We start from the raw sequence: 11,768 nt of genomic DNA on the forward strand, positions 1-11,768 counted from the left end.
ATTTAAATTGTTAGATACATTACCACCTTTAGATTGTTAGATACATGTCTTTACCTTGCTTGATACACTACTAGTATGCATTAATAAGTTTTTTTAAGAAGGTTTTAATTTAAAACGAGAAAAATATCACCATTTTATATAAAAAAATGATCATAATTCTTGTATTCATGTAGTTAGAATTGTTTTTCGAAATCATTTTATCAAAGAAATTAGTTCTTTTTATTGCCATTCTTTTCAAATTCAATAACCATTTTATCAAAGAAATTAGTTTTTTTACAGCTCCAATTCACATCTTTAACAAGATACAAACTTTTAGCAAGTTAGATACACTTGTTTAAGTTGGTAGATACATACCTCAAGGTAGCTAGGTACTCTTCCTAAAATTTCTGGATACATACATTTAGCTAGCTAAATACACTCCTTTACATTATTACATACATACCTCTAGTTAGCTAAATACGCTCTTTTAACCTGCTAGATACATAAATCTACTTGAGGATATTTGTCCCCCTTGTTTGATCTCATTCCTCGTCCTGTCCCCCTCGTTTGATCTCATTCCCCATCCTGTCCCCCTCGTTTGAGGATAGTACCAAGATTATAAAGAAGTACCACTTCAGTCATTCATCAAAACAAGTCCAAATATGTGATCAGATGCATTATTGACATCAATGGGTGTTCCGAGATCATTTCCTGGGATAGCTGCCTGAATGTTAACAGACAAACCTTACTTGTAAAGCTTGTGAGCCGAAAGAATACAGTCTACATATACTTATGCATAAAAAATGATAGGTTAAAACAACTTATAAACTTGAAGTTGCATTTTGTTGGCATTATAGCATAAAGATATGTGCGAAAGGTAGCATAGTTATACCATTTCTAGGTCAAAGTCCAATTTCCTCGAGCGGCCAAAGTACGGTGAAGATTTCTCAGCTGGCGGTGCTTGTCCCCTAGAAAAAGACAAACCGCTTTACTGAATTAACCACAATGAGAAGTAAATAAAGCACAAAATGACAGAAATGCAAGATATTCCATTAAGGTATCAGAGACTATGACTTTAGTAGGAAATTAGGAGCTCAGTCATCATTTGTTTCTTCTACGGTACAACAACAACAACATCAGAGCCTTAATCCCAAAATGATTTGGGGTCGGCTGACATGAATCATCCTTTCGAACCGTCCATGGGTGAACGCACGCCTCAAAATGCGAATAAAAAAGGGAAGATAAAAAACAAAAGGGAGAACGAAAATGTAATGGAAAGTCAAGGTGAACTTAGGGGTTTTAAAATCGAATTCCGTCTTTCTTTTATAAAAACTTAAAATTTAAATTGAGAGAAAAGATTAAAACGATTTTTAAAAACCGAAATAGAGTTAAGGATCCGGAATGAACCAGGTAAAATCTATAAGAAAGTGGTTGTTGAAAAAGTGTGTAATAAAGGAGAGAAAAATAAATAAATTAATTTCTTTAAATTAAATAAATAAATAAAAACACTAAATCACAAAAAAACATCAAATACTAAAAAACCACATGTATCCTTTCCTCCATTGTGCCCTCTCCGTCACCATACTCTCCTCAAGCCCCGTAACTCTCATATCGTGCTCTATCACTCTCAACCATGTCCTGCCTCGGTCTTCCTCTCGCCTCTAGGGACCTTTTTCTCGTTCTCCAAGTTTCCGGCCTCCCTAACCAAAAGGCGTCCATAGGTCTCCTTCTCACATGGCCAAACCATCTTAGTCGGTTTTCCATCATCTTGTCCTCTATTGGCGCCACTTTAACCTTTTCCCTAATCACCTCATTCCTTAACCGATCTTTCCTCGTATGTCCGCACATCCACCTCAACATGCGCATCTCCGCCACACTCATCTTTTGAATGTGACAATGTTTCACGCCCAACACTCGAGTCGTAAAGTAGGGCAAGCCTAATTGCCGTGCGATAAAATTTTCCCTTTAATCTTTGGGGCATATCTTTATCGCATAGAAACCCCAAGCACTTTTCCATTTCAACCATCCCGCTTTAATTCCGTGAGCCACATCTCCGTCTAACTCCCCATCTTTTTGAATAATAGATCCTAGATATCCGAAGAAATCCGAACCCTCAACAACATTCCCATCGAAAATAATACTCCCCGCCTCTCGTCGATCTCAACCCCGCCACCTTAGTGAACGACACCTCAAATACTCGGTCTTACTCCCGCTCACTGAACCCACGAGTCTCTAAAGTCTGCCTCCACAATTCCAACTTTCTCTCCACCCCTCTTTTGTCTCATCGTGGTCAACACAATATCATCAAGAAACATCATACACCAAGGGATGTCGTCCCGAATATCCCTTGTCAACTCATCCATAACTATAGCAAAGAGAAAAGGACTAAGTGCGGAACCTTGATGCACCCCGATGGTAATAGGAAATTCTTCCGTTCTCCCAACATTAGTGCGAACACTTGCACTAGCCCCCTCATACATGTCCTTTATGAGGTCAATATATTTTCGCGACACACCCTTTCTCGCCAAAGCCCACCAAAGTACTTCTCTTGGTACCCTATCATATGCCTTTTCCAAGTCAATAAAAACCATATGCAAATCCTTCTTCTTGTCCCGATGGTATTCCATCAACTGTCTCATGATAAAAATCGCATCCATAGTCGATCTCCCGGGCATAAATCCAAATTGGTTTTCCGAGATGTCTACATATCTCCTAAGCCTTTGCTCGATTACCCGCTCCCATAACTTCATTGTATGACTCATAAGTTTAATTCCCCGATAATTGGAACACTCTTGGACATCACCTTTGTTCTTGTACAAAGGGACAAGAGTGCTTTTCCTCCAAGCCGATGGCATCTTGTTGCTCCTCCAAATCTTGTTGAAGAGCATGGTTACCCATTCAATCCCTTTCTCCCCGAAGCACCTCCAAACTTCTATGGGTATACCATCCGGTCCCTCTGCTTTCTTTGACCCCATCTTCCTTAACGCCTTTCTAACTTCACTCTTTTGTATTCTACGCACAAATTCCCGGTTAACCATGCTTGATGTTTCTTCTACGGTAAGAAAAGAAAAATCAACAACTACATTATGGCGGGAAGTTCTTAAATACATTTGTTTACATTAGCAATACATCATTTTAGCGATCATTGTTTATCACGAAGGCGAATAGTAAAACTATAATGTAAAAGCTACTAACCTTGGTCTCACTATATCAGTTCCTGAGATGACCACAGATGATGCACTCCCATGATATGCAATATGAAGATGAAACCTGAAATAGTTTTACGTTCTCAGAGAATAATCCAGTCAACATTATTTCTCTAAGGATACGAGAAAAACAGCATACCAGTTGGGATTGATAGGGTATTGAGAATAATCCATGATTGTCGGTCGTCTACTGCTTTTCACAAGGTCACAATAAACCTAGCAATAATGCATAAGCTAAAGCCATATTGATCTCAAGATCTCAGCATCAAGCCTTATCTCACTCAAGTATACTGGGCCAGAAAATAGTTAGCATTTGGATCATGTTCCTAAACTTTTAGAATTGTCAGTTGATGAGGTGTTCTGCAGAACTTTTGTACCAAGTTGTTTCTTAAATAGTGGATATATCAGTGGTCTTAAGAGGCTCGAGTTTTAAATGTCTGTGGAGGTAACATATCTTCTATGGGCAACTAAGGCTGTCTGTTTAAGTATCTTCATGTATTTCTGCTGTTAGATTTCTCCTTTCTGTTGTAGGCTGTCCGTGAAAGCATGAACTACCCATTGGAATTCCCAGAAACTCTCAAGCTTGAAGAGTTAAAAATTGGACTTGATGGGGACAAAGATTATACCTGAATTTTTGCGCATTTAGCTAATTGTAGATTTTTTTCAGTCTATATGAACTGTACAGTGAATGCAGTTAACTTTGTTGTATAGAGTACATGCCAGTATGCCAATATGTAGTGATTAGTGAAAAATCTATATCAGTACGCTTTTGGAGGAGCAGAGTATTATGAAAGGTGTTTTCCGATTGAGATAGAGCGCTTTTTGGAAGTCAAAATATACAAGGAGGACTAGAACTTACAAATAAGCTATACAAAAGTTCATAAAGAAATTGCAGTCAGTTTTTATTGAAAGCTAGAACAGTTGAAAGCTAGAACAGTTTGAATAGGTTATGAAAGGTGCAAAACTTTGTGCTTATATATTGAAAGCTAGAACAGTTTTCAGTAGGGCACATGTATCTTTTTCTAGTTCGAATAGGTTTTGAATAAGCATGGAGGTCACCTTTACTATTCCGCATCGTCGACAAGCCAAGGCCCAAGAGGAAGAATACATAGTTGCCTTCGTATTTGCACTTTACATTTATCTAGCATTCACAAAGACAGATAAACGGGTTAACATATAGCAAGTTGGAAAATAAACCATGGAAGACGTCTTAAAAAGTACCAGATACAATAGGTACACATGGTATTACCATCGGATACACATGCTATTTCTACCAGATACACATGGTATTCCTACCCGATACACATGATATTAATTTGTGTATCCAGTAGTAATACCATGTGTATCCGGATTGGTTTTTTCGTGTATCCACGATCTAAAGATCAACTACGACTACTAAACTGGCCACCAACACCACACCTACTGCAGCACCACAATCACGGAACTAACCCCACAACGAGCTCCGACAGCCACTTGAACCTGTAGCAGCGACATCATCTGTGACATAACCCAGTTATAACTTATTTCATGCTTTCTTTGGCTACATGAAACATCTTAGGATATTGTCATTCAAACCCAGTTATCATTGGATGGATATTCAGCAACTTATAAAATAAAATGCAGGGAAAGTTAACTGATGTCTAAACTCCTCTTCCACCAAATGCTTTCATGGTCTAATTCATGTGCAAGACCTTTACTTATTTATGGATGGCAGCTTCCTTATCATCCACTCCAAGTAACCCACTTTCTAAAATTAATTTTTATTAATTGGGTATTTATTTAATTAGTTAATTAATTAATTTTAATTAATGTTATTGGAATGTGGGTGCAGGTTGTTCATTAGCAGTGTTTCTAGCAATGGGGTTTGCATTTTTATGGTTTCTTTGCTCCATTTGTTGGAAAAAAACAAGCTTTTTTCAATACATAATCATGGGAGTTGATATTTCTACCAGATACACATGGTATTCCTACCCGATACACATGATATTACTACTGGATACACAAGTGTATTGCTACTCCCGTTTTCCTCACTTTAACCATCTACATATTATCAATACGAATCATCAAATAAGTAAAAATGACCAAACTAGCAGACAGTAAAAAAACTAATCAGTTCAAAATAATCAAGTAGCAAACAAAGGCCAAATTAAGCGATTAATTAATAAAATCAATCGCACATGGACATTTCCACGCTCTACTAATCTATATTCACCATATTGCCAGCATAAATTATCAGAATAGAAATCAAATGTCAAATTAAGTGAACAATTAAAAAAGTAATCAGTAACAAAATAATGAAATCATCTATGACTCACAAAAATATCCATCGCACATACACGACTCCAAACTCTATCTATCTATATTGACCATATCACCAACACACAATAATCAATCAATGAACATAAGGCCAAATTCCAATTTTGTTCACACCTAAAGATCAATTTTTTATAAACCCTAATTTTTAATTAAAATTCACCTAAAGATCAATTTTTTTGATTATAATCTTATGTTTCCCCATAAAACTACTTCTTAAATCTTTACCATTGATTAGATTCAGAATACCAAACAAATCTTCAAAGATTAAAATAAGAATTGAAGCTAACCTTTTTGCTATAATAGACTGAAATCCGTAATTGGAAAGGGTTATCGACGAGAATATAGGTGGTAGAAGCGGCAGAGGAAGTGGCGGTTGCAGTGGAAGTGGTGGGAGGCAAGGCGAAGTTCAGTGTTCATGGTGGGGTTGTGTTGGGCGGGAGTCAGAATTGTTTTCGCTGGGTAGAGAAATAAGAAAACGCGCTTGAGGATGACTTTAATTGCTGAGTTCGTACAGTTCGTATTGAAGTCAAGTTCGTACCTGAACCCGCCCCTATATATATATATACATATATATATATATATATATATATAAGACATAAATATTATTACCTCTTTTTCCTCCTCCTCCTCTGCTTCCTTGATGACTTCTTGAACCATATCCAACTCTTTTTCTGATGGCTTTTCCCCAGTTTCCAACATTCTCACCGTCAACCTGGCTATTTTCTGTAGCTTTGTAGTAGAAATTAATGTCAGCATATATAGTTATAAATTACGTTAGTTGAAATACAGTATTTATAGATTACCTTCTTGGAATCATCACCACTTCGAGTAGTTTTCCCAAAATATTTAGTGATACCAACATGCGTCGATACCCCTCTCACACAACCTGGATGCTCTGCTTTGCCGATTGCCCTAGCAAGAATGTCATCACGTCCTTTAGGCTTCCATTTTCCTTCCTCTACCCCCTTCTCACAGATCCTCTACATACACATGAAACCATTAAGCAACTAAATTTTATTTAAACTCAAAATTATATAACTCCAACCACCAGTTTGCCGTAGGAGTGACATATTAAGTCAAACTTATAATTTTCTCTTTGATGTCCTTATCATATTCAGTTTCCGTCTTTCCGTTCTTAGGAGTGTGACCTTCCACCCAAGCGTCGTGACGACTGAATTTTCCAAGTTTTGCCTACAATTCATTCATCACATTGATATCCTCTCAAAATATGTATGATTACTATGAACATATATAACATCCGACTAAAACACCTAATAGTCTAATACTATAAGAATTATGTTACTTACAAGTTTCTTCTTAATCAATCTATAACCACCTCGGGAGCCATAAAAGACGGTCTTTTTCTTTGAAATGTTCGCCTTGTTCCTCTCACTCATAGCCTTTATCAAATAAATTGTATAAAGAAACGTAAGCATGACCAAACACTAAACCAAGTATACTTCTTTACTTATTATTATTATTATTATTAAGTTACCTTAAACTTGTCAGACTGCCTATAAGCGATATAGCTATCCCAATGGTCTTGACTGACATACGGATACTTCTTTGTTGGTGGTTTCTTGTTCATCTCCTCGGTTTCCTTGTTGAACAAGTGCTTCTCAGCAATCTTTAACCTCCAAGAACTGAGGGCTTCCCCTGTCTTTTTTTTAGTTACTTATCATACTTTTCGGGGACAATGTAAGCTAACTGCATATATGATGAGCATAGTTGGTACAAGTGTTTCGGCTAATACACATATCAAGTAGTAACTTAATTTTAGCTAAAACATTTATTATTGTATATACATAGCTTTATTCTGTTTATTAGCATGGTGTTCTATATTTTACTCAGTTCAGTGATACGCAGAGTACCAAGAGGCACATACTGTCTTACACAATAACCAATCCAACTCGTAAAATACCCGACATTCTTACCATATGGCAGCTCCGTATCTTTATCTCATTGTAAAGGATTATGTATTTTTGAATTTAATGCTTCTAGGGAAACCCTGTGGCGCATTCGACCCGTAGTGTATTGCAAATTATTCTCATCACCTGAGTCGTCGCTTGACGCATTTCCATCTTTTCGTTTACGCTTTTCGACCATATCTAAAGCAGAAATTAATAAACAAATAATAACAATCCATACTTATAATAACAAACAAACCTCTAGAGAGGAGGGTTTATTACTTCTTTAAAGAGGAGAATCCGGATTGATCTGGCGGCGACAATGGGGATGATGACGATGACTGCGACAGCGATGGGGTAGGCTGGTAGTTGAGGAGAAGCTCAGTGTTTGAGGATATTATGTGGGGGAGGGGAAGCTCAGAGTGTATATGTGTGAATAATACAACACTTGCAAGACCTTGTTTATTGGAAAGTAATAAACATGGTATAAGAAAAACCGTTATATTTTGTTTCCAAACAGACTACGGTTTTGTTTGAAACCGTAATTGATTAGTATTATCTACAACGGGTTAGAAATAACCGTTGCCTTAAAGATTTTCATTTTGTTTGATTTTTCCGCCAAGAAATAAAGCATCACTTTATATACATAACAACGGCCTGAACCATTATAACTGTATATGTCCTGAACAACGGTTTAGGTATAACCATTTTATTTTATATTTCATTGTGTTTGATTTTACCGCCAAGAAAAAAAAGCATCATTTGGTACATGCCAGCTAATTACAATATGTTTTTCAGAAAATCTTGCTTATTTCCATTAATTTAAAGGATTACAAGTTTACACATAAAGAGTACAAACTACCACCATACATAATAAACTAGGTAAATAACAATTAGAAGAAGAAATTTGACAATTAACTTAAGCCATGCCTCATTATTTTTGAGTTCTACGATATCCATGGTTAACTTCTTGCATTCTTCTTTTGCCTTCACTATTTCACTGTCATTTCCCCGCTTCGATTCTTCAAGTTGATGTAGTATACTTCTCACTTGAGTAATCTCGATATCCATGCTCTTTTTCTCATTCACTAACCTGTTTATAACCTTCCTCTGCCACTCAGTCATTGGTTCATCAACCTGTGGATGCGGGCCCACGGGGGCGAAAAGCAAAGCAAGATTTTCCTCTTTGTTTGTTTTGCATTTGTGGAGTCGCCACCAATTTATTGTGGAAAATTGGAAACCATTCGAGTACCTCGTGTCATGTCAAGACACAAATTAATGACATGAACACGAAACACTCGTCACCCTTAGCATTCTATGTCTAGAATGACTCTCGTGGATGCCAATGAACACGGATGTTCACAGAGATCTGGAGTAAGGGGTGAGGGTACGTATTAGGAAGCTCTTTTGATCGAACACCTAATCCCGCCCGCCTCGATAGCGGCCTCTACTAATGATTAGGGAAATTGTCTATATTTGATATATTGTCGATTATATGCATGCAATGCAACATCCATTAGATTAATCCTAGCATGTGAGAATTAATACTAAGTCGGTGAACACGTAATTTAACATACAATTAATGTCGAGGTAGAATTTTAGGTTAATTGCGTGTGAAAGCATACAAACAATACGATAAAAGAAATACAATAATAATACAATAAAGGAAAATTATAATAATTACATCGGATTTATTGATTTATGTCGAAAATACATTTAAAACGGATGGTTTTAGAAAAGAAAGAATAAATGAATAAACGAACAGATTATGGACGATAATACGATTAATAGTTAATTAAAACGTAATTAATAAACTAGGTCAAGGCAACAACGGAAGTTCAGAGACAGAACTTAACCGAGAACAAGTGCAGCAGAGCTGCGTCCCTTTGAAGAGGCGCAGCAGTCGCTGCGTCTGTTCCTGGGTTGAGTTCTGGCTGTGAAGCCGGAACCGCATCTCGTTAATGTTCATTGGTGAATTTAATGGTCGATTAATGGTATTTGACTCGGATGAAAGTGATTAACATATTATTTACATGTGATTGAGGTCATGAAAATGATAAAACATGAATGAAACCGATTAGAACGAATTATTTACAAGATGAATAAGGTTAATTATGAGAATTAATAACACAAATTAAACCAACTAAACAAATTAATTAGGTTAAACAAGTTATTAACGATGAATTAATGATGGTGACGGTAAACAACAGATGCAAATATATCAAAGATGAATTCCAGAGATTCAATATGGGTAAATCGAATCTCTAAAACCCGAATTGACTTAATGACGAAAACCGGCAAATATGGATTATAAGGGATTTAAGTCGGGATTTTGAAAGATGAATTAATCAACAATGAATTATTTACATGTTAAAATTATTATATTAGAATTATCGGGTTAAAAGAAATATGAACAATTGAAAACGAAACAAAACAATCGAATTATCAAAAGTTGAAGGAAGAAGAAAGAAAGCAGGAACTGCGGCAGCCTCACGAAGAGGCGCAGCAGTTGCTACGTCCTTTCTCGACGGTTGTCTTCTGATAATCCGTAAAAAAATGGTTTTTAAACAAGGTTTTACAAATCGGTTTTAAGAATACTTTCGACATAAATCTTACAATAATGATGATTACAAAAATAAAGAACAATAAACAAAAGAAGGATTTACACCCTCAGACTTACCTGTTTGACGAAACGAGATGAACTAAGTTAAGGTTTAGTGATGCTCGACTCGAATGTACGACGAAAGTGCCCTCTAGGAGGAAAACGAATAAGATTGATTAAGTTGATTGATGTGGAGTTGGCCAAATTGGTCGGTCATGCAAAACGAGGCTGGTACTCAGAAAGATCCGAGCTTACGTGGTCGAAAGTTCAAGCACGTAGACGCCAAAAAGCAAGAGCGTGGTCTAGAATGCAAAGGGAGAAGAGAAGGGCGGACACTCGCGTGAGAAATATGTGAGACCGAAGGTCTCTATTTATACTAATCACACGGAGGAAATTAGGGTTTCGGAGAAACTTTGGAAGTGAATCTCGAAAATATACGAAAATACGCATAAAAGGACTGAGGAAGAGGCGCAACAGGCACTGCGTCCCTTGGAAGAGGCGCAGCACTTGCTGCGTCCTTTCCTCAATGGTTTCCTCTTGCGGAAGAAATATTTCCGCGTTTCTATTATGGAATAGCGGATTAATCTCGTTTCCTTAATATTTTGTGTGAATATTACGGGAGATATCTTACCAAAGACCAAAAGATTGGAAAATATAGAATAGAATTATCCGGAACGTTCCAGAACATTCTGACTCGGTTATTAGAAAATGAAGACGGTTTTTTGACCCGGACTCCAAATGTACTCTAATTACTGCCAAAACGACCATATCGGCACGTAAATTAAGAGGTAGACACAAATGTTTGAGCGATCACTTGACGATAAACTTACGAACTGTCACAAATCGTTCTGTATACCAAACATGCGGCCCAATCATCACCGGGTGGTGTGCGGGAGGTGCAGAAATGAGGTATCTACAGAGCCCCCACTTTGACCGAGGCTTGGACAAGGTGAAAGTCAAAGTATATCCATTAGGTCAATCGAAGATTACAACCTGACGACTCTGGCGACGCGAGGCGGCTCAAGGGGTCTGAGCCAAGGACCTGTTGTCGGGAACATTTTAGAGTCTGTCGACTATCGGGGAGGGCCACTTAAAGTCCATTTGACTATGTAAGGAGGCTCGCCAGCCATAAGAAGAGACCATACCTGAAATTCTTTGAAATTCTAGGGGAAACAAAACGCGATATTGGGAGGAGGCAGCAGGACGTAGTCAGGAACTGCTGGGAGAAATCTGCTTGGGTCGGCTTCAAATAAACTTCGGAAGAGCTTGGGGTCGATGTTGATCTCCATGTCTCGAGAGGGACGATTTCCTGTCCGTGAACTCTCGCTGGGGGAACATAATCGGGAACTGATCTTCATGTCTCGAGAGGGAATGTCTGTCCGTGTACTCTCGCTGGGGGAACAGAATAGAGGCGTGTCGAAGCACCTGTCAGAGAATATTCGCTCGTTGTGACCAGCAAGGTCTTGGTAAAAATATGGCGACAGTTTGCAGTTGGCTTTGAAATACGGGTCCGGGCGAAGAATAAATGTCAAACGGACCAAATATGTGATATGACATCAAGGAAGAGGCGCACCAAAGATGGGCCCAAAAAATAACGAACTTACAATGAATTTTCAAAAATTCATATGGAGGAAAACTGAGGAAGAGGCGCAGCAAGAGCTGCGTCCCTTGGAAGAGGTGCAACACTTGCTGCGTGTTTTCCTGGACGTGGCATTCCTGAGTAAAAACTCGATGAAACAGGGGTTTTGTTTCATTATT

At 37.7% G+C, this 11,768-nt stretch overlaps 1 protein-coding gene across 2 annotated transcripts; it reads right to left on the reverse strand.

Moving 5' to 3' along the window:
• Window positions 1-250: 250 nt before the first annotated feature.
• Window positions 251-6,033, reverse strand: LOC141605776 (fumarylacetoacetase-like). 2 transcript variants are annotated; one of them, XR_012526475.1, is made up of 5 exons: window positions 5,789-6,033; window positions 4,635-4,682; window positions 3,175-4,326; window positions 872-947; window positions 251-703 (listed from the first exon to the last, which is right to left on the reverse strand). XR_012526475.1 is itself a non-coding variant. In XM_074424666.1 (5 exons), the coding sequence occupies exons 2-5, from the start codon at window positions 3,357-3,359 to the stop codon at window positions 614-616; spliced, it is 276 nt and encodes a 91-aa protein (XP_074280767.1). In that variant the 5' UTR covers window positions 3,360-4,326; window positions 5,789-6,030; the 3' UTR covers window positions 251-613. The 2 variants fall into 2 exon arrangements, 1 of the variants encoding a protein (XP_074280767.1); XM_074424666.1 differs by lacking the exon at window positions 4,635-4,682 and having other exon boundaries at window positions 3,175-3,249; window positions 3,325-4,326; window positions 5,789-6,030.
• Window positions 6,034-11,768: the final 5,735 nt, after the last annotated feature.

This window comes from Silene latifolia, chromosome 10, assembly GCF_048544455.1.
Source record: "Silene latifolia isolate original U9 population chromosome 10, ASM4854445v1, whole genome shotgun sequence".
Lineage (NCBI taxonomy): Eukaryota > Viridiplantae > Streptophyta > Magnoliopsida > Caryophyllales > Caryophyllaceae > Silene > Silene latifolia.

Bases quoted from the DNA above. Each gene is read 5' to 3' on its own strand.
- LOC141605776 (XM_074424666.1), bottom strand. From the start codon at position 3,359: ATGGATTATTCTCAATACCCTATCAATCCCAACTG. The intron at 3,250-3,324 runs GTATGCTGTTTT...AAACTATTTCAG, and splicing joins TACCCTATCAATCCCAACTG to GTTTCATCTTCATATTGCAT. The intron at 704-871 runs GTATAACTATGC...GTTAACATTCAG, and splicing joins TGGACTTTGACCTAGAAATG to GCAGCTATCCCAGGAAATGA.